The sequence below is a fragment of the Salmo trutta genome, chromosome 4 (assembly GCF_901001165.1).
Source record: "Salmo trutta chromosome 4, fSalTru1.1, whole genome shotgun sequence".
Lineage (NCBI taxonomy): Eukaryota > Metazoa > Chordata > Actinopteri > Salmoniformes > Salmonidae > Salmo > Salmo trutta.
In genome coordinates, this window is record NC_042960.1 from 51781308 (window position 1) to 51805509 (window position 24202).

A 24202-nucleotide genomic window follows, 5' to 3' on the forward strand; every position below is an offset into this window, starting at 1 on the left:
GATGAGTGGGCCGAGGTTATATAACAGAGAAATAGGGGAAACAGTGGGGAGGGGGATACCTAGTCAGTTGCTCAACTGAATGAATTCAACCGAAATGTGTCTTCCGCATTTAACCCAACCCCTCTAAATCAGAGGTGTGGGGGGCTGCCTTAATCGACATCCACGTCATCGGTGCCTGGGGAGCAGTTGTTGTTGGAGTTTAACTGTCTTGCTCAAGGGCAGAACGGCAGATTGAGCTGGCAAGGTGGAACAGGGATTCAAACCAGCGACTTTTCGGTCACTGGCCAAACGCTCTTAACAGCTAGGCTACAGTGCCTCATGTCCTTGGTTACTTATCATGGCCACAACATACAAAACAGACTTCTGATCAATGCAAAAGCTAAGGACTGTCCTGAATACATGCACCAAACAAATGACGACATAGTGGAAAGAATGGATTTGAACTAGTGAACTGCACAGCACTTAGCACTTATCAAGAGCGCTTGTACAGTATTAAGCAACAGTTTGAGTCAAAGAGAAGCTGACCTGTCCATCCGTGGGCACACTGGCACTTGTACTTGTCGAGGGAGAGCAGGGTGCAGACCCCTTGGTTGGCACATGGGTTGTTGGGGTAGCAGGTGGAGTTCTGGGGGGTCTGGCAGTGCTGCCCGGTGTAGCCCAGGGGACAGGAGCAGGTAGGGCTGCCCGGGATGCCCGACACAGCCACAGAGCAATTCCCCCCATTCAGACAGTAACCAGGGTGACACGGGTCTTTGTGATGGCAGTAATCACCCAGGAAACCTGCGGCACACCTGTGGACAAAGGAAAACAGAAGTAGTCTCATCAATACATCACAGACAGGACATTATCAGCTATAGAAACCTACAGAACAAACACTATAGATCAAAGAGGAACAGGAGCAGCAATAGTGGACAACAGTGCAATGATTACATCAAGCTTTTGACTCTGCAAACTTGTTTGATGCATTTGCCGTTTGTTTTAGTTGTGTTTCAGATTATTTTGTGTGGGGTAAAGGTTGACAGCAAGGTCAAGTTCTCAAAATATTTAAAAGCAGAAGGATGCGACGAGGTGGTGTTAGATGGAAGTGGCAATTTACCACAGGTGGACTCCAATGAAGTTGTAGAAACATCAAGGACGATCAATGGAAACAGGATGCACCGGAGCGCAATTTTGAGTCTCAGCAAAATGGGGGACTATGTTCAAAAAGTGCTGTAATTTGTAAACTTTACCCTCAAATTAAAGCTGACAGTCTGCACTTTAGCCTCCTAGTCATATCATTTCAAATCCAACATGCTTGAGTACAGAGCCAAAACAACAATAAAATTGTCACTGCCCCAAATCCGCTGGAGCTCACTAAGTCAGAGAGGGTATGTGGGATAACGTAATGAATACAGGGAAAAATACTACACTGAACAAAAATAAAGGCAACATGCAACAATTTCAAAGATTGAGGTACAGTTCATTTAAGAAAATCAGTCAACTGAAATAAATTCATAAGGCCCTAATCTATGGATTTCACATGACTGGGAATACAGATATGCATCTGTTGGTCACAGATACTGTACCTTAAAAAAAGTAAGGGTGTGGATCAGAAAACCAGTCAGTATCTGGTGTGACCACCCTTTCTTTGCCTCATGCAGCGCAAGATCTCCTTCGCATAGAGTTGATCAGGCTGTTGATTGTGGTCTGTGGAATGTTGTCCAACCCCTCTTCAATGGCTGTGCAAAGTTGCTGGATATTGGCGGGAACTGGAACACGCTGTCATACACGTCGATCCAGAGCATCCCAAACATGCTCAATGGGTATCAGGTGAATATACATATCAGGTGAATATACAGGCCATGGAAGAACTGGGACATTTTCAGCTTCCAGGAATTGTGTACAGAGCCTTGAGACATGGGTCCGTGCAATATCATGCTGAAACATGAGGTGACAGCGGCAAAGGAATGGGACAACAATGGGCCTCAGGATCTCGTCACAGTATTTCTGTGCATTCAAATTGCCATAGATAAAATGCAATTGTGTTTGTTTTCCATATCTGATGCCTGCCCATACCATAACCCCACCATCTGCCCAGTACAGTTGAAACCAGGATTCATCTGTGAAGTGCACATTTCTCCAGCGCGCCAGCATTGGTGAGCAAGAAGCCGGATGTGGAGGTCCTGGGCTGGCGTGGTTACACGTGGTCTGTGTTTGTAAGGCCCATTGGAAATACTGCCAAATTCTAAAACGACACTGCTTATGGTAGAGAATTTAACATTCAATTCTCTGGCAATAGTTCTCGTTGACATTCCTGCAGTCAGCATGACAATTGCACGATCCCTCAAAACTTGAGACATCTGTGGCATTGTGTTGTGACAAAACTGTACATTTGAGTGGCCTTTTGTTGTCCCCAGCACAACGTGCACCTGAGAGAAATACGTTTTTTTGTACGTATGGAACATTTCTGGGATCTTTTATTTCAGCTCATGAAACATGGGACCAACACTTTACATGTTGCGTTTATATTTTTGTTCAGAATAGTTGGACTAGTCATGTTCATGTCACTGGAGCTACTGTAAATCATTTGAATAGAGCTGAGCAAGGGAAAGGGTGACAGCAAGGTCAAGATTTTTTTTAATTTTATTTAAAGCAGAAGGATGCAACGATGTGGTGTTAGATGGAAGTTGGCCAAGTGGCAAAAACAAAAAACAAGAACAATCATATGTGAAGTTGCAAATACTTGTAAACATAAAAACAAGGCCATAAGGCCAGCTCACCATCGCTAGATAGTGAGTTTAGTGTGTGTGTGTGTGTGTGTGATAAGTCACAAGACATGGAGAGAAGAACAGAGAAAGAAATGCCCTATGTAAAGTGATTTAACGACATGACTAACAGCAGAGTGGGAATTACAATATTGCACAAAAGGACAAATGAAAACCCACTCTGCCCCATACTTTCACTGTCTCTTCACTTCTTGACATGACGCTCTCAGTTTGACATTGTCATTTTGTACTGAGTCAGCTCGAAGTCTGTGTATATTGTATTTTGTATTGTCTATTTTCTTAAGTTCTGTCTGCTGGTTGTGGTCACAGACCGATCGAGGTTGAAGCATGATCAGTGCTGCTCTAGACAGACATGGTCTCAGGGCTCTATTGCTTCTCAGCACACCGGAGTGTGTGTCTGGCACACTGCCAACACACTGTCAAGAGACTCTCAGCCATAGAGTAAACTGCTGACTATCAGATATAGGTCTTCACATCTACCTCCCTGAAGGGGCTCAGCGCAGGCGGCTGGTGACATCTTAATTGGGGAGGACAGGCTCATAGTAATGGCTGGAACGGAATAAATTCCATTCACTGACACACGTCCCCCCCCTCCCTCCCACACACACACTTCCTTTTCTCAAAAAGGAATACATTTTTATTTCACAGATCATTGAATGACAAACATGTAGGAGCACAGTAAAACGGGAATAATTAGAATCTTTTGAAATGGAGATGGGAATCATTTTTAAATGTAGTCTCACACGTACTATATATATATATATATATATATTCTGCACTACACCCAAACACAGCTTGAAAATATTAGGTTGAGAGAGCATGGGAAACTCTGACTGTCATGATTCATGACAGTGAGAATTCCAGAGTAGATCGATTGAAAGTGTATAAGTGTAACCCTAATATTTATCACACAGTCCCAGGCTTCAGAGGATTCACATACCTGTTTTAACATGCTTGTTTCACACATACACAACCTTAAAAAACAGATCTTCAAAGAGCTGTAACACAGACCTCCTCACCTCTCGCCGATTGGACACGCTCCACAGGCATGACTAGGCTACTTCCCTATAATACCTTCTCATCCCTCCATCCCTCCCTTGTCTCCTCTCTGTCTCAGCACTCCTCTCCTCGTCTTTGGTTACACTATCCCCTCACCCCACCCAAAAACACACACAACTAAGCACAGCCTGTCAATGATATCACAACAATACTGCTACCCTGGGAATTTACACTCCCCTCTACTCTACGCCAAGGCAACCTCTCAACCCTCAAAGAATCATGACACGGCCCCTGACATAGATCACTTTAGCAGCCTGTCAAATAAAGCTGACCATGTCCATGTAGGTAATCGTTTTATATTTCAGAAGACCTATAAATGTATGAGTAAAGGGGAACATGATATTTAACAAAAAATAAAATCTCTCTGGAATTCACCTGTGTTGAAAGAAAAGATGACATAAGTTTGATTTCATTTAATTGGGTTTATCATTTCTGTATCATTTCTATTTCTGTTGACAGAAAGAAATGTCTTGTCCTTCAGCTTTGTATGCTCTATTTAATATAATATTGCCCCCTAACCAAAATCACCCTACAGCTAAAGAACAAGGCTGTGAATGACACACAGTGTTATTTTTCGCAGGAAGTTTCTAGGTGAAAACAGGAGATGACCTAATATGACTTATAAGACAACAAACCATGTTGGCCTGTGTAGTCTACTCGCTGCAATGTGCTGAAGCATGTTGAAAGAAAATAATAAAACCCATTAGCAAAAAAAGAAAATGGGACAAAACAGTGCACAAGGACCTACAGTCAAATACAGTCCAGACTGCTCCTCACCACACAGTAGTCAGCTCTACATTCAGGAAGAACTCAGTGGTTCTGCAGCCAAACTCATCTATAGGATTCTTTGTTATCCTCCATGTGGGATTTTTCATTCCCTCCCTCCCGCTCAACCTTCTTCCCTGTCCTTCTCTAAGTGCAGTTCACAGCAGCTTTCCTCTCCCTCTCTTCTCGGGGTGTCAGGTTTCTACAGCTGGTTCACATTAGAGAGCCCCGGTCCCGTCAATGCACCTCCTCTCCCTCGGCTCTCTGATGGCTGACCTCTCCCTGTTCTGTCAATGTGGGTGTGGGTTAGGGCTTGCCTCTCCAACTCTCTCATGGACCCCCGCCTGCACACTGATGCCTAAACTCCATCATTGGTGCTCTACCCTGCATGTTAGAGACTACTGTCCTATGCAGTGCCGTCGGGAAGTATTCAGGCCCCATTACCTTTTCCACATTTTGTTATGTTACAGCCTTATTCTAAAATTGATCAAATAAAAATCCTCATCAATTTACAAAGAATACTCCACAATGACAAAGTGAAAACAGATTTCAAAATTTTTGCAACTGTATTCAACATAACTGAAATACCTTAAGTATTCAGACCCTTTGCTATGACACTCAAAATTGAGCTCAGGTGCATCCTGTTCCCATTGATCATCCTTGAGATGTTTCTAAAACTTGATTGGAGTCCACCTGTGGTAAATTCAATTGACAGTGCATGTCAGAGTAAAAACCAAGAGATCAAAGGAATTGTCAGTAGTGCTCCAATAGTCAGGATTGTGTCGAGGCACAGAACTGGGGAAGGGTACCAAAACATTTCTGCAGCATTGAAGGTCATCAAGAATGCAGTGGCCTACATCATTCTTAAATGGAAGAAGTTTGGAAGCACCAAGACTCTTCCTAGAATGAGCAATCGGGTCACTCTGACAGAGCTCCAGAGTTCCTCTGTAAAGATGGGAAAAACTTCCAGAAGGAAAACTCTGCAGCACTCCACCAATCAGGCCTTTATGGTAGAGTGGCCAGATGGAAGCCACTCTTCAGTAAAAGGCACGACAGCTCACTTGGAGTTTGCCAACAGGCACCTAAAGACTCTCAGACAATGAGAAAAAAGATTGTCTGGCCTGATGAAACCAAGATTGAACTCTTTGGCCTGAATGCCAAGCATCACATATGGAAGAAACCAGGCACCATCCTTACTGGGAAGCATGGTGGTGGCAACATCATGCTGTGGGGATGTTTTTCAGAGGCAGGGACTGGGAGACTAGTCAGGATCGAGGGAAAGATGAACGGAGCAAAGTACAGAGAGATCTTTGATGAAAACCTGCTCCAGACCACTCAGGACCTCAGACTGGGGTGAAGGTTCACCTTCCAACAGGACAATGACCCTAAGCACACCAAGACAATGCAGGAGTGGCTTCGGGAGAAGTCTCTGAATGTCCTTGAATGGCGCAGCCAGAGCCCGGACTTGAACCTGATCGAACATCTCTGGAGAGACCTGAAAATAGCTGTGCAGCAACTCTCACCATCCAACCTGGGGGAGCTTGAGAGGATCTGCAGAGAAGAATGGGAGAAACTCCCCAAATACAGGTGTGCCAAGCTTGTAGCGTCATACCCAAGAAGACTCGAGGCTGTAATCTCTGCCAAAGGTGCTTCAATAAAGTACTGAGTAAAGGGTCTGAAACCTATGTAAAATGTGATATGTTTTTTAAAAGCCCGTTTTTTCTTTATCATTATTGGTTATTGTGTGTAGATTGATGAGGGGAAAAAAACTATTTAATCCATTTTACAATAAGGCTGTAACATAACAAAATGTGGAAAAGGTCAAGTGGTCTGAATACATTCCGAATGCACTGTACATAGTCATTGACCACTGGTCAATTTAATAATGTTTACATCCTGTTTTACCCACTTTATATGCATATACTGTATTCTAGTCATGGACATCCTATACAACTACTGCTGTACACACCTTTTCGATTCATATACTCTCCATATATTCTGATACGTCCAATTTCTTGCTCTTTTTTAAACTTTTGATAATTGTTTTACTGTCATTGTATTGCTAGAAATTGCAGCACTGTGAGAGCTACAAACATAAGCATTTCTCTGCACCGGTGATAACATCTGCAAATCTATGATCTAGTGGCATCTAGATCATAGTGGCAAATATATATATCAAAAAAACTATTATGGCACACGAAACACCTGTCTGACTCACACATTTACAATGTTTGTTTGGTTACGGTACTCTCTGTTAATTGCATTCAATATATTATTGTTACAGTCTTATCGTTGTCATTGTAGGAGTGGACATGTTGTTTGCAGAGCGCACAACCTAGGCTACACTAATTTCATTCATTTTAAGAGTTGTCAATTTATTCATTGTCTTTTGTTTGGAGCGCTACTGTCAATCTTGAGTAACATGCTGACCACACCGCTCCCATTACGTAAAATAAATAAATGTAGACATACATTACCGGTCAAAAGTTTTAGAGCACCTACTCATTCAAGGGTTTTTCTTTATGTTTTACATTGTAGAATAATACTGAAGACATCAAAACTATGACATCATGTAGTAACCAAAAAAAAGTGTTACAAAAAAATCGAAATAAGTTATATTTGAGATTATTCAAAGTAGCCAAAATTGATGACAGCTTTGCACACTCTTGGCATTATCTCAACCAGCTTCATGAGGTAGTCACCTGGAATGCATTTCAATTAACAGGTGTGCCTTCTTAAAAGTTAATTTGTGGAATTTATTTCCTTAATGCTTTTGAGCCAATCAGTTGTGTTGTGACAAGGTAGGGGTGGTATACAAAAGATAGCCCTATTTGGTAAAATACCAAGTCCATATTATGGCAAAAACAGCTCAAATAAGCAAAGAGAAAGGGCAGTCTATCATTACCTTAAGACATGAAGGTCAGTCAATCCATAAAGTTTCACAAACTTTTAAAGTTTCTTCAAGTGCAGTCGCAAAAACCATCAAGCACTATGATGAACCTGGCTCTCATGAGGACCGCCACAGGAATGGAAGACCCCGAGTCATCTCTGCTGCAGAGGATAAGTTACCAGCCTCAGAAATTGCAGCCCAAAAATACTTCAGAGTTCAAGTAACAGACATCTCAACATCAACTGTTCAGAGACTGTGAATCATGCTTACATGGTCAAATTGCTTCCACGAAACCACTACTAAAAGGACACCAATAAGAAGAGGAGACTTGATTGGGCCAAGAAACAAGAGCAATGCACATTAGACCGGTGGAAATTTGTCCAAATTGGAGATTTTTGGTTCCAACCGCCGTCTTTGTGAGATGCGGTGTGGGTGAACGGAGGAACTCCGCATGTGGTTTCCCACCGTAAAGCATGGAGGAGGTGGTGTGATGGTGTGGGGGTGCTTTGCTGGTGATACGGTCTGTGATTTATTTAGAATTCAAGGCACACTTAACCAGCATGGCTACCACAGCATTCTGCAGCGATACTCAGCCCAAACCAGATGGGATGGCGTGAGACTATAATTTGTTTTTAACAGGACAATTACCCAACACACCTCCAGGCTGTGTAAGGGCTATTTTACAAAGAAGAAGAGTGATGGAGTGCTGCATCAGATGACCTGGCCTCCACAATCCCCCAACCTCAACCAAATTGAGATGGTTTGGGATGAGTGAAGGAAAGCAGCCAACAAGTGCTCAGCATATGTGAGAACTCCTTCAAGACTGTTAGAAAAGCATTCCAGGTGAAGCTGGTTTAGAGAATGCCAAGAGTGTGCAAAGCTGTCATCAAGGCAATGGGTGGCTATTTGAAGAATCTGAAATATAAAATACATTTTGATTTGTTTAACACGTTTTTGGTTACTACATGATTCCATGTTTTATTTCATAGTTTTGATGTCCTCACTATTATTCTACAATGTAGAAAATAGTAAAAATAAAGAAAAACGCTTGAATGAGTAGGTGTTCTAGAACTTTTGACCGGTAGTGTACATGTTATTCAAGCATTTCATCCAAACTGCTCACGCGCGGCTGCATAACCTGGTGCTAAAATAAATTGTGTTTTATTTTAAAAAATAAATAAAAAATAATAATAAAAAAAAAAATACAAAATGTTTACACTTGATGTGCTGCATGTCCACACTCCCATCTCTTCATTGGTTTTTAGGAACATATACCCACATGGGTGATAGAAAGCTGTACTGCGGTCCACACTCCAGTCCAGTTAGTGGTGGTAATACACCTTAAAGCTGGTTGCCAACCGCCATATAAAAAGTCAGAAGATGACTGAAGGGGGAGAGATCACTAGAAACTAACTAGGTTGACCCTTTTATCTGTGGATTCATTATTAGAGTAGAGGACCTTGTGCATTTCAGGTAAAATAAAAAAACTAATTAGCTAGCAACAGCAATCTAGATATCTAAACGGCCCTGAATATTTCATGCATTTCGACGTGACCCAAATTAATATAGTTGGTTCAGAGTTTGTTTTGGTATTTCAACCTGATCGCGTCTGGTGTGGTTGGACAAAATCAACATGTGCGCGATGGCGGACACACGCATGCCTGATCTAGTTAGCATGTAAGGACACGCACCTGATTATGCATAGAAGTAGGCCTAGGCCACCTGGCCTGCGTGCAAATTGTGCCCATTTGGGGGATCTGATACTAGGTCTGATTGTCTTCATTTCTCATCATTTTTTTTATTAGCCTCAAAAACAGCAAGTTAACAAAGTCTGTTTTTACATCAATTGAGAATGACAATAGTTCTCTCAAATGTAGCCTATATGAACATCTTTCCAGTGCTTTCCCTTTTGATAACCACTCAGCATGAAAGAGAAAAATGTCATGCTCTGATCCTGTGGAAACGTCATAAAATAGGCCTACCTGATTACTTATTATCAAGGGCTTGACTTGGACTGAAATAGGTTCTGGTACTCATTTTGTGTGCTGGGACTGTTTATATTTAGGTGCAGGAGCTCCACAATACTTTTAAGATAATACTCTATAAAGAGGAACAGGAGCTCAAGCAGTAGAACATTTGAGGTGCTGGTACTCAGCTCCGGTGAGCTCCTGCCCAAGTCAAGCATTGCTTCTTATCCCTTCCGCAAATTTCCTAAAGCTGTGTCTGTCCCGAGCTCACTGGTGCAGGAAACTGAGGGCCCAGAATTGTATATGCAATGTTGAAAGTTTACTAGTGCAAGCTTCAGGTGGACCCAAGTTAAATAGTTGATACAATGTTTCAAGTTCATTGCAGACAGGCCATGTGTAACCAATGTGATTTATAGGATATTTATTTAAAAAATTTGGATATTTTCTACCTGCAGGCTGCAATGTTTTTATTTGTTGGCTTTATGGAGGCTATTTTCACATTGTTGGAAATGGCAATAGAAGTTACTTTTTAGGTTTGTATCATTTTAACTTAGATTTGTATAGAATTTTGATTAACCACATGCCAATGATATTAAGATATGAAGAAGTTATAAAATAAATGAAACTGTTTCACGAAAATGTGCATATGAAAACCATAACTTGCACGCAGATCGGTAGAAATGGTAGGATAAATTGGCATTCCACATGAGAAAGGTTGCCGACTCCATGTGTAGCCTATAACCAGCAACTTCAGGAGAGTGATGGCAGAATCTAAAAGCCAGAAGGAGCAGGAGAATAGTTGGGTCAGGTTTTTTTTCTTCTGGTTATCTAGATCTCTGGTGCCATTTTGAGGCATGTCTTATTTCATCAACCTGTAAGCTTAAAGCATCAGACAAGCTCAGTGCATATAATTTATTTTATTAAAACACATAGGGTGTGTCTATATATGGAAAAATGAAAGTTGAAAAATTTCGACCAATAGATTGTTTTTAGCCAAGGACAGCCCTATCTCCTCCTCTCCCTCCGACCGTCACACATAGACCAGGCTGCATAAACAAGGTGCTCCTGCTCACATTTCACACTCGCCGCTTTGGCTGGTTGGACTGGAGCGGAGGTGGTCTCTCTGGTGCAAGTATGTAGTGTGCACACACACACACACACACACACCACACACCACACACACAGTATTCTACAGTAGAAAGTTTCAATTCAAAACCAAAAATAATGGTGTAGGTTGAGAAGATTTTGAGATGTGTGCCTTATGAGATCTAGGCTATAGGACACGGTATAATAGTCTTCCTTGGTTTCTTTACAATAAAACAATTTGTCTCATCCCTTTTTGCTCAATACCTTCTATGCTCTTTACTCAGAGGAAATGTTAGAGTAGTATTTTTGGAAGCAAACACTTTCATAAAGAGCAGAAAGGCTGCTAAAACAACAAGTGATTGGGGGGGTGCGAATTTGCGAATGGCAAGAAATGAAGAAAAAATGTGTGGCTTGTAGGGCGATGGGAGAGAAGGAATGAAAGGCAGGAGAGGAGAGAAAAAGAGACTGTCGGAGAGTGGAGACTGACTTTGGGCTGTGGTAAATAGCACACTATATTTAAAAGAACACTCCAAAAGAATCAAGATCCGACAGACTGAATAAGGAATCCATTTTGATTCTGTATGCTCCATCTGCTTTCCTCTGTTGTGTGGTGTCATTTAGTTATGAATCTCTAGGAGGCCTGAGGCCAACATCTTTCATTGAAGTCATGCAACCACTGGGCATTTGAACTTCACAGGGTTAGCCTACTTTGTTGTCATTATCACCACAGCTCTTGTCACTGCAGTGTCTTGTGGGTTTAGAATCTGGTTGTTACATTCCCCACTATTCTGTAGGGCTTCCTCCCTTTCAGATTGAGAGTGGGTGTAGGGGTGAAACACACAAAAAGGGACAGTCCCTCTTGGCCAGCAGGCCATGTTGACCCTATCTAGTGAGTTGACAATGATGAATGGTCTCATCTCCACCCCATCAAGACCCCTGCCATAGACCATACACACAGGCCTAGTCATACCCCACTCTAACATCCAACAACACCCCCACCGGCAGACCCCTTTCTTAGCCCTCTGTGCCAGCCACACTTCAGCTCTTTCCCTGCCCCACTGTCCCAGGGCCAGCCACTATCTTGTCTCAAGGTGCCCCTGGGCCTGTCTTCAGTCTCTTATCTGTGTGGTTTCATTATGTCAGTACATCTCATTGAGCTGTGGTGGGCAAGTGGACTGGGTGAAAAATCAACGCCCTGGGTTTGTTTCTTCAAAATCACAAGGTTTTGTTAACTCAGGTTTTGGTCATGGGTTTGCCTGGCCACTCAGTGTGTGTTATCAGCTACTGTGGTTGTGTGTGTGCTGGTCTGCTGGAGTAGAGGAGAAGCGGTACGGAGTGGTTGCAGTGAAAGGAGTGAGGGAGAGAGAGATTAAGCTAACGCAGTGCTCCTCCTCTCAGCTCTCCCTCCTCCCTTGTGCTGGAGTTTCTGGTTCTCTCCTGTTTCACCTGAGGCTATGGGAGGCTCAATGGGGATAGGAAATCACATCATGGCTCTCTGTCGGGCAAGCTCATGATGAAAGAGAACTGACATATATAGACAGGGGTAGAAAGGGGGTGAGGTTAAGTCAGTGGGGCAAAGGCAAGGGGTAACAGAGGATTTCAGGGTCTGAGACAGACAAAAAGTAGGGTGGAGGGGTTAAATGAAGAGAAAGAGATGGTGGAAATAATGAAAAGGGGGATAAATTGAGGGAGAGAGAGCGAAGGATTAAGAGGCCAGGTGAGATGTGTCCAGAGGCATTTAGCCCGAGGGAATGAGGGATGATTGATAGAGTGATGAGGAAGGGGCAGTGACAGGGTCATTTCTGTCCCTCTTTCTCCTCCTCATCCCCCTCTCTCCCCTCCCACACCTCTCATCAGTGACAAGTCAGCTCTGAGATACTCTCCTCAAATTACTGCTAAAGAGACATCCTCCTTTCTTTACTCCCTCTTTTATTCCTCTCTCTGCCCCAAGCTAAATTCTATCTGTCAGATCAAACCAACTACTACACACCAAACTCTCTCTCTCCTTCTCTGTTCAGTCGAGAGAGAGAGAGAATTAATCAGTTTGCACCATGGCACTGTAGTAGACAAAGGGATCTTGGTCAGGGAAAAAAGGTTTGGATGCCATCACTCTCGCCCTAGGGTTGCTGTGCTGAGGTACTAGGCCCAACTCTAAATCTATCCTGTGTAGGGTATATATATATATATATATATATATAAATATAAATATACCCTACACATATATACATATACAAAATGTTTCATTGGAAACCTTTTAAGTTAAGGATTTGATGTAATTTCTCTGAAGACATCAAGTGGCCCTTTTGGGTCCTTCAGATTATCACATGCATCTCCCTGGCCCTCTGTGGGCTTATCACATGTCAAATATATCAAATAATAAATAAAGATCAACACACTTTGCTCTGACTTACCAGTACACTTGGGCACTAACAAAAGCCCAGGCTCAACAGACAGTGACACACAAACACACAGTGGTGACACACGCCTCTTTCTCACACCCTCGCTGAAGGCTTGCAGTCCCACCGGTTCAACAGCTTAAACACACCTTGCTCTGCCAGCCAGCCTCTCCCTCCCAGACTCATCTTTCTCTCATTAGGTTCCCAGTAAGCAAAAAGACAGACAGAAATGAGTGCTTGGGTGTCACCTCCACAAAAAAGCATTACTAAGCATCAGCTGAATGTTCCCCTATTTCCTTCTCTGTATCCTCCTGTTCCCTTTGCACAAAAGTCAACTGGCAGCCATCAATCTGTCTTGGAGCACATGCCTCGTCCCCCGGCAGTGTTCGGCCTTGTCCTAAAGACAGCATATCAACACAACAGTAGTCGTTATAACTAACTCTGACCCCTGGACTGCTGCACAGTCCATAATTGCACTTGTCTTGAGGGGGATGGACCAGGCACTGTTTTTTCACTGCTTGCCTTAATATGTTGGAAGTCTAATAAACACATAATGGGATTTTCACACAATGACTCTTTTGAGGTCAGCCAGCGGGCCGGCAGGAGGGAGGGATCTGGGACTGTGTGTGCGCCGTCTGACTGGTTAATTAGTCTAACAGTTGCCCTCCTCTGTCACCCGACTGGCCTTGGACTGAAAGACTCCTCTCTTCAGGAGGAGCAACCCGCTGCCCAATATGGGACAAAGGATTAAATGAATTCAAATAGATAATAGAGAAACTTCCTTCTGGGGCAGTCAGCCAGTTACACAAGTCACCGTTAAAATCAGTGTGTGACTCAAGCGGTCTGTTCAGTGTTCTTTGTCTTGGGCTCACTTGTCCTCCTACTCGCTCTCATTACAACCACTGATGGTGAAAGCTAGGCCTAGCTCAGGTCAGTGTCTTGTTCTACATCAGAGGCGAACACAATGTAGGATCCTATAAAATCCATAAAGCGGAGAACGCAGACGGAATCACGGAATCTAGACATTAAAACGGAATTCAACAACATTCAAAAACGTATTGAACTTAGTATGAAATCAAATAATGTATTCAACTTACTACATGTATTAAATTTGCCCAAGACATTCAAAAATGGTTCAGTGATTCGTATTTCCTTCAACTTTCTGAAGAGGCAACACACAGGAATGCCCGTGCGTTGATTATTTATTCTGTTACTATGATTTTATTTAGCAAATATTTGTCTTACTTTTTAACTCTGCGTTGTTGTGGATGAGCTGGTAAGTAAGCATTTCACGGTAAAGTCTACAACTGTTGTATTCGGTCCATGTAGTCAATAAAATGTGATTATCCAGTGGCGATTTATTTAGCAAACTCTGCAATTACATGTGTGGTACAGAAACACAGCTAACCAAACAAGTCTCTTGCTGGTGCTCAGTTGAATTAAAGGGCATCTACATTTATTTGATTTTATCCCAGACCCCAAAAGTGGTCTCCTGATGGGGTTTAAGCACTTAAAACATCCAAAAGGTGTGATTTTGAGAGCGAAAACCCCCAAAAATGAAACCTGGAAAAACAAAAATGGAAAAAACACAATTTGGGAAAAACATAAAGCAGACTTTATAGGGCCCTAATAATGGACTCCATACACCTGTAGGGGAACATATTTGCTTTACAGTTGAATTGAAAACATTGACTAAAGCCTAGATGTTTTCTATTTATTTCGGAAGCAGTAAACTTTTCAGATTCCACAGGTCTGGGAACAGAAACAGAGCGTGACTCACATCCCATTACATGCAACGTGATAGGTTCATGACCGAGCTGTGTGTTTCTATAATTGGTGTATAGATTGGGAGTGTCCGTTCTTACTATGCTAAGTAAATTCATAATTACAAGCACTGTCAAAGGCACTAGGCATATATCATGACAAACCGAAATAATTGCAGACCTTTATAGAACATTAAAAGGCAATACCCAATCTGGATTTAGACAGTCAACCATTGAATACAGTAGAAGAGTCTTGATTAATTTGGCAACACAAGACTCCTTTGAAAATGTACGACTTGGGAGATCCCCCGTAATCTCTACAAAAAAACAGCTTGGAGGTGGAAGTATGCTTTGGTGGGGCTGCCAGTATTGTTATTACTCAGTGATCCTTGGGTTGGTACTGGACCCAACAACCACCTGAAGGGTTTCTCCTCGGCCAAGCCAGTCTTACCTGCAGTATCCTGTCCCGTTGGTGAAGGTGGCACACGTAGCATTGTTGACACACGGCTTAACAGCATCCAGACACTGGAGAGCTGCAACAGACAGGAATACAACACATCAGTCAAGAACACACAACCTGATGAATAACTTTAGTGATTCTTTCCAATAGGCCTTCATCTATCTGTTTATTCAGAATCCTCTTGAAAACATGCATTTAAAAAAAAAAACTAATATATTTCAGTCTTATGCCACCCAAACTCAAGCACATCTTACCACTCCTGCCACCCAACCCCAGGTGATCATATTAATATAGGAAACTACAAGAGCCACATGGGCCAGCCAGTGAACATGCAGCAGACAGAGACATCAGTGAGCCTTGATAGAGACCACAACGTCTCATCTATGTCAGGGTTTCCCAAACTCAGTGCTGGGACCCCCCCCCCCCCCGTTGCACCTTTTGGTCTTTGCAGCACTACACAGCTGATTCAAACCAACTCTTCATCAAGCTTTGATGTTTTGAATCAGCTGTGTAGTACTAGGGCAGAAAAACAATATATACGTGCACCGGAGGGGGGATTCTGGGAAACTGCTAGTCAGACACTCAGGCTCAGCATGACTTCCCTGTCAAAATAAAGGTTGAAAAAAATACGTAGAAAAATAAAAACACTTCCTCTATTGTGTGGGGAGGATGCAACCAGAGACGGCACTCAAGTGCTCCTGATGCATACCAGGTGGTAGTTAGGCTTGGGCGGTATACCGTATACCGGGGTATTTGGAAAAAGTCACAGGGATGTTTTTTTTAATACCGTCAAAACTATTTATTTGAAGTTTTTGTATCTACTTTATTAATGAATACCTGCAGTCAATTTGTGCAGAATGTTAGGAGATGAAGTACGCAATCTGCTTTATTTCACCCGTCACATTATTTTACATTATGAAGCTTACCGTAGTTCCCCAGAACAGTTGAACCAGTCACGTGTTTGTTTGTAAATAGCACAACGGGAGACGTCCATAGCGTTCTATATCTATCGTCAAGTCTCCGTTGTGCTGCGCACATGAGGTGATGACGTTTCACTTGTATGCAATTCACTACTAAATGTTTGCCATCAGATATCTTATAATGCCTTTCTGCCAGAAGTCAAAGAGCTCTGGATGAGTTGCCTGGACAGCTCCAATTTTTTCCTTGTGATACCTACTAGTGTTTTCTCCCCCTCCTCCGTTCTTCTCCCCTCTGCTCCATGTACACATGCTGCTATTCCTTCAGAAACGCATGCATCACAACTTTGTTAATTTGTACAATTTCTCATTCGCTTTCACTTGTAAAATGTCCACACTGACTAAAAATGACATTCGGTAGCTACTAGCTATGCTTGTACAACTTTATGAGCTGGATTTGCACGTCTTTGCAATTAGTTTGTTAGTTGTCTTTGTGATTTTGCTATTAGTTTGTGTACATTTTGTTAGCATTCCGGTAAGAGACGTCCAATGGGCTTTTATTGCATTTTTAGCACACCGTTGTGTGCTATGATAGTAATTCCATAAATCCCAGGAAAAGATAAGGACTGTATGATAATATTAAAATCTGGATACCGCCCAAGCCTAGTGGTGGTATGCCAAATAGCATGTTGATGTTGCCAATATCAATTTAATATGTGGGCTGATAGTGTTGATTAAACTCGAGGTATGAAAAAAGCTGACAGAATTTCAAACCATCGTGTACCCACTTAAATATATATATTTTAACAGGAAGGAAAAGAAAATGTGAAGGAAAAGAATATACTTTTTTTTTTTTTAATAATTTTCCCCCCTGCTTTTTTTCCATTGATGTTTGATTTAACTTAGTCTGAATCTTAGCCTGGGGTTCACTGTCATAATCAACCAGGGGGGGCCCCAGCACCGAGTTTGGGAAACCCAAAACACAGTGCTCTTTCCTGGAAGAAAGGGCAGGTCAAATGACTTCACAGCAACGCCAATCCTCACATGACAGCCATGTCATCAATGCACAGGAAGTGTGCTCAGCATTAACACTGCTTCCTGTGACAAGACCGTCACATATTGTATGCACCACTCTGAAAGGAAGAAGTACATGAACGCTCACACACACATCTGGAGCTACTTCTACATTAAAGGACAAGCCTAGTAATTTGAACAACCGAGTGCTGGTTGGAATCAGACTCCAAGGTCCAAGAATCACAGATATAAACTCAGTCAATCATAGTGGTTATTGGTTCAAATCAAATTTAGGAACAATGGTATTAAACACAACCACACTACAATTTAGAGCAACAGAATGAGCCTGGAACACCTGAGGCAAGAGACACATGTCATAAGGCCAGTAAATATCAGCTGACATATCACACCAGATACTGCTGTGCTGCATACAGCTAGGCTGTGATATCATGTGTGACTTTGCATGATGACTGACCACGAACATAATACCCCCCATTACTCATGCTACGAGACAGTAAGACATCACAGATCACACTGGGGTCACACCCTGTCTGGATCCTTCACTTTCATCTCCATATGACTGATCATTCAAGGCTAACTTGTGATAGGAGGTTAATGCACATAGCTTAGCCTATAGGCATAAATAGGCTATGCATTGATTATTAATGGGATACATGCATTTTCATGCAAATCAAGAAATTATATACAGTACTTAGGCCTAAAATGTATTTGGAAGCTCTAGAAGCAGACATACTTTTCCTATGCCGTCTCATTGGTGGTCACTGTGGTTAAAAAGAGGTGGCAAAAATATGCACGATTGAACAGTGAAGTTCGCATCTGGGGTTTCACTCTCTCTACTGACATTGGCTCATTAAATAGGAAATACTTCAGAAAAAAAACTGCTCCAGCCAGCCACAATTCTTAACTTTTCAGACACGAAGGAGAGAAATAGACAGAAAGCAGGAAGCAAAATATACAGGGGTAAAGAAAGACAGTAGACAATGAGCAACTGAGGATAAGGATATCAAAATAGTATAAGGAGGAGTGCTAAAAAGAGCAACAGGGAGAGAAAGGGTGAGAAGGAGAGAGTGAGCGAGTAAGCAGCGAAGAAATCTCTTTCCCCTAACTGGTTTGACGAGCTCCAGTCCACATACATGCACGCTGTCACAACGCCAGGCGTAATGATCTCACAGGATTTGGGACAGGCTGACACTAATTACTCCATTTCCATTCTGAAGCAGACCACCAGCCCGGGCTCTGGGAGAGGGTGGGGAGGGAGGAGAGGATCCCCCCCATTGCAGCTCAGCCCCACCACTCTCACACAGACGCAACAAGCAAACAAACAATACCACCACGCGTCACAGACCCCGCTGACAGATAACTTTTACCAGCCTGTTGTAACTACAACTGACATTCTTCTCCCTAATGGAGGCTCTCCTACTTTATCAGTGAAAGCTGGTTTAGGGGAATTTTCTTATGATTGTAGACATGATAAGAACCAGGCGGCTAAGGAAAACAGGGAAATTGGGGTTGGTTGAAGGGGGGGGGGGCAAATTGTATTTAACATACAGATGAGACGACTAAAACATACTCATCGTCCTTCAGGCCAGGCTAGTAGGCCAGACACATATACAGAGAGAGTGCCAGTAATGATGACTCCACTACACACGTGTAGTGGCGCGAGCAGGAGCATGTGTGACTGTGGTCAGACAGACTGTGTGGGCTAAACAATGGAATCCCCACATTCGTAGAAATGGAAGTGAATCTCTCGCTCGCTCCCTCTCGTTTTGTCTCTGTGCACTGTATGTTGTTCTCTGTCCATTTTAAGAACAGAGCAAGGACATACAAACGAAGAGTATGTCTAGTCAGGGTCATGGGCTTTGGCATTTGGCTGTGCAGCTGGCTGGCACACGTTGGTTCCTCCCTCAACACGCACCACTGCTTTGTCACTGAATCCACTACAAAACCCTGGGAGGGGAGGCTCTGTTAGTCGAGTCTGATTGCGGAGAGGGAATGAGTGACGGATTTGGCTTTGAACTAATCACTGAGGAGATGGGGAAGTAATTACGATACACTGACAAAAGAGTGCACACGAATGGGCGTCCCCGAGCACAGGCTCCAGTCCCATATTGGAGAGGACAGGAAGTTGTTCGCACCAACTGAGGAAGTAACCCAGTTTCCTGGAATTGCTATAGCCTATATCCGTTGGCAAAACAAATCAAATTTTATTGGTCACATACACATGGTAAGCAGATATTATTGTGAGTGTAGCGAAATGCTTGTGTTTCTAGTTCCCGACAGTGCAGCCATATCTAACAGACGACAAGCAAACAGTTGCCATGGTAGTGCTCCAGACTAACATTTTCCCCTGATGGCACTGGTACCACTAGGTTTTTCAGTACATGGCACCAGCCCATGATTTGGTTGCACCAATTTTTTTCCCACAGCATCACACAATAGAACAAATGAGTATCATCTTATAACGTAATTCGCAGTGATTTGTTAAAAAGTTCAATAGTCTACTGAGATGGTATTCAAGAAATAAGTTGTTTCATCATCTTTTCATGTTGTGATTCTAAATATTCTCATGTGCAACCTAATCCAGTGATTGTCATGCATGTTGGGTTGACAATTAAGCTATTGTTGTTATATTTTATTGTTAAAAAGAGTGTTGCAGGGGCCTCCTGAGTGGCACAGTGGTCAAAGATACTGCATCGCAGTGCTTGAGGCGTCACTACAGACCCGGGTTCGATCCCAGGCTGTGTCACAGCTGGCCGTGACCGGGAGACCCATGAGGCGGCGCACAATTAGCCCAGCGTCCTCTGGGTTAGGGAGGGTTTGGCCAGCCGGGATGTCCTTGTCCCATCACCCTCTAGCGATTCCTTGCGGCAGGCCCGGCACCTGCGAGCTGACTTCGGATGCCAGTTGTATGGTGTTTCCTCCGACACATTGGTGCAGCTGGCTTCCAGGTTAAAACCTGTTGGGGCTAGGGGGCAGTATTTTCACGGCCGGATAAAAAAACGTACCCGATTTAAACTGGTTACTGCTCTTGCCCAGAAACGAGAATATGCATATTATTATTAGATTTGGATAGAAAACACTCTAAAGTTTCTAAAACTGTTTGAATGGTGTCTGTGAGTATAACAGAACTCATATGGCAGTCAAAACCCTGAGACAAATCCTAACAGGAAGTTGAAATCTGATGTGTGGAATCACTTTCAAGCCTTTGCCTATGAAACACAGAGTGAGTTAGGATTCCTTTAGCACTTCCTAAGCCTTCCACTAGATGTCAACAGTCTTTACAAAGTGGTTTGAGTCTTCTCCTGTAAAAACTGACTGAACGAGAAGCCTGGAAAGTTTGACATAAGGGGAAGGCGATTACTACTATGATGCGCGTGCATGTGGGTACTCTTTCGTTCCGAAACGTTTTGTAAGACAATGCAATCGTCCGCCTTGAATATTATTGAAGTTCTGATTGAAAAAGGCCCTAAAGATTTATGCTATACAACGTTTGACATGTTTGAACGAACGTAAATAAAAAAAATAATAATACTTTCGTGGCGACATGTTCCGCGCGCTTCGTACATTTTGAGTAGCCTTCGGAACGCGCTAACAAGAAGGAGCTATTTGGACATAAATTATGAACTTCTTCGAACAAAACAACATTTGTTGTGGACCTGGGATTCCTGGAAGTGCCTTCTGATGAAGATAATCAAAGGTAAGGGAATATTTACAATAGTATATTTGATTTTAGATGACTCCAAGATGGCGCTAGTCTGTATCGCCTAGCTTATTTTTCTGAGCATAGTACCTCATTTATTGCAAAGTGTGATTTCCCAGTAAAGTTCTTTTGAAATCTGGCAATGCGGTTGCATTCACGAGATGTTAATCTATAATTCTTTGAATGACTATTATATTTTACCAATGTTTTCGAATAGTAATTTTGTAAATTGTAGCGCTGATTCACCGGCAGTTTTGGAGGCTAAATATTTTCTGAACATCACCGCCATTGTAAAATGCTGTTTTTGGATATAAATATGAACTTGATAGAACAAAAAATGCATGTATTGTCTAACATAATGTCCTAGGAGTGTCATCTGATGAAGATTGTCAAAGGTTAGTGCATAATTTTAGCTGGTTTTCTGCTTTTGGTGACGCCTGTCTTTGCATTGAAAATAGCTGTGTGTAATGTTTTGTCAATGTACTGTCCTAACATAATCTAACTTTATGCTTTCGCCGTAAAGCCTTTTTGAAATCGGACAACGTGGTTAGATTAAGGAGATGGTTATCTTTCAAAGGGTGTAAAATAGTTGATTGTTTTGAGAAATTTAAATTATTAGATTTTTGCTGTTTTGAATTTCACGCCATGCATCTTGTCAAGCAATCCCGTTACCGGGATCCGAACGGGAAGGGGTGGCCCCAACAGGTTAAGCGAGCATTGTGTCAAGAAGCAGTGCAGCTTGGCAGGGTTGTGTTTCGGAGGACACATGGCTCTCGACCTTCGCCTCTCCCGAGTCCGTACGGGAGTTGCAGCGATGGGACAAGAATGTAACTTCAAATTGGACAAAATTGGGGAGAGAAAAGGTTAAAAGTACCAAAAAATAAGTTAAATAAATATTTATTGGATTGCAGAATCTTAAATTAAAATTAAATCAATAGGAGAAACTTCCCTGGTCTTTATGTGCACTAATATCATAGGCTAATTTATTTGGGGTTAAAGCTCACCGTATACTTCCAAATTGAAAGAGTTTGCGCATATATTATGACTCAATTGTGTGAGGTTTTGGTTAATTTTTGTCTTTGGAAGGTTTTTTTCAGCAGTTTGTGCACACAAAAAAAACATCTTGAGGCAAGTCGAAGTTCAGTAACCGAAGTTTACGCCCCTTCGTCGGTGATTGGTCAACAGTACTACTCCTAGTTGACTTAGCATGCACAGAAACTAAGCTAAACGACTTTGCCCAAGGGTTACTTATGTCTGTGGCCCACAAAAACAGCAGCGTCAACATCAAGCTGGGTTTGTACTAGGACTAGTAGGTCACAAACAACGAGGGAGGTGACGCTACAAATTGCCCAGTTCCAATAGCAACAGTAAAGTCCTGATGATAACTTTGCTGTTACAATTAGGAAGAAGAATTAGCACCCCTGATCTAAATCTGTGTACACAGAGGGCCATCCTCTGCAGGCGGAGTGGCCTTCACACTGCAGTGCTGGGGTGTAGTGTAGAGCTGTGGACATGGGCACCAGCGCTCTGCCCTCATGGCTCCAGGATTATTGAGCTCTGCTGGGGCAGGAATGTAGGACATCTTAATTCTCTGTTCATTTGCTAACCTGCTCAACAGTGCAGTCACAACTCTCTGTAATCACCCCCACTCTTCACAGCAGCACCTCCCATTAACCACACCAAGCCCCCCTTTGCATCAGATCGCCTCCACTCGACTAAAATCCTATCTGGAGCACACTCCTATTCCGTTCTTATCACACAGCTGTTCTTTGCTGCTGTAACTTGAGGTAATTTACTACTACAACAACCAAAAGAAACAGTCAAAAAAGCATGTGTTTTCTTCTAATATGTACATATAGCTTAGGGAGGAGAATGGGTTAAGAAGAAGAATCAACAAACAAAGAAAAATATTAAAATTGTCTGGAGGCAGACTGAGCTGGGATGAACTGATGCTGCGACCACTGTGCCCTCCACTGGCATTGTGAAGAGCCAGTGCTCAGCAGCTCAGTAATGCAGGCAGGTCAATAAACAGAAGCTTGTGTTCCACGTGGAGGGCGCAGCATGTCACAGATAAATCACATTTCACACCAGGCTCCAGCATGGGTCAGACTGCAGAACAAGCAATGCAGTAACAGGCACAATCACTGGGCTTTTCATTGCACAGGCATGCTGTCAGGACTGAGTAAATACATGCAGCCATGGACCCACGCAGTGGAGGCAGGCAGGCAGCACCACGTCGTGTGCCACAAAAAAAGTCAAAAGCTTCATCCTCAAGGGACATCATCTGCTTGACACAATAGGGAGGCAACAGCCGATTTCTATGCTGTAAGAGTGGATGGGTGAGTGAGTGTGTGTGTGTGAGAGGGAGAGAAAGCATGAGAGGGTCAGAGAGAGAGAAAGAGGGAGGAATGTGAAACACCAACAGGAACATTCCACCCACTTCTTCTCCTGCCTGTAGCAGCTTTACATTGTCTTGTGTTCTTGTGTGTCAATCCTCTGTCCAAAACGTGAGAAATTAAGGTCATGAGGTTGAGGCAGAAACATGGCTCATGTAATCACTTTTATGTTAATGTCTCTTACCTGGCTGGAATTCATGTGTTTTGCTATTAACCACCATTTCTGTGCTATGACTGAGTCTGTAGCAGTACTCTGTTGAATTTGGGAACTATCACAAAAGGAGCAATAATAGTACAGAGCAGATAGTAATAGTAACAATTTCAGTATGGATATCATTGCCATTAGCCCAATTATTCATTGTGTAACGATTAAAAGTACTGATTAACAATACTACTGTTAGAGTTATGATAATTGTGATTATCATCAATATGTGATGTTATAGTTGTGTTGTCATAAAAAAAAAATGAGTCAAAAGTAGCCAATCAGCAATAAGCATTAAAAACACGCCCAAAACGAACAAAATAAGAACAAAAATGTCAAATCTATACTCCATCAAACTCAAATTACAAAATATATATTTATTTGTAGCTAACACAACAAAACCATTTTGAATTCCATTCACCCTAACTATATTGGGCGAGCGCGCTGGTTAACTAACATATGGGCAGCGCTGCGAGACATCGAGCATAGGTGTCAATAGCTAAATTTTGGCAACTAAATATAATTTCTAATTAAACACCATCCACAAATCTCACTTGATACTGTGCGTGTACTGTCGGTTACACTAGATTTGAGATAGACGTATACAATGTATTCTAAAGAACAAACTGCCAAACAAAAAAAGTACAGCTGTGCTGTAACTTTTTCCCATTCTTCACCTTGTTGCGAGCTGCTACTGGCTACTTTATTTGTTACAAAGTTACTAAACTGATGCATAAGAGGCACGTGACAAAGTATTAATATCGACATGTGTTACTTTGGATCCAAAAGTCGCCTAATCAG

The 24202-nt window shown here is 42.5% G+C and overlaps 1 protein-coding gene across 3 annotated transcripts in view; it reads right to left on the bottom strand.

Annotated features, from left to right (window-relative positions):
* LOC115192563 (neurogenic locus notch homolog protein 2) overlaps nucleotides 1-24202 on the bottom strand; it is a 47495-nt gene that overhangs the window by 22504 nt on the left and 789 nt on the right. For all 3 annotated transcript variants that reach the window (XM_029751208.1, XM_029751207.1, XM_029751206.1), the window contains exons 2-3: nucleotides 15143-15224; nucleotides 526-791 (exon numbers count right to left, since the gene is read on the bottom strand). In XM_029751208.1, coding sequence (XP_029607068.1) covers nucleotides 526-791; nucleotides 15143-15224 — 348 coding nt within the window. The remainder of the gene's footprint in view (nucleotides 1-525; nucleotides 792-15142; nucleotides 15225-24202) is intronic.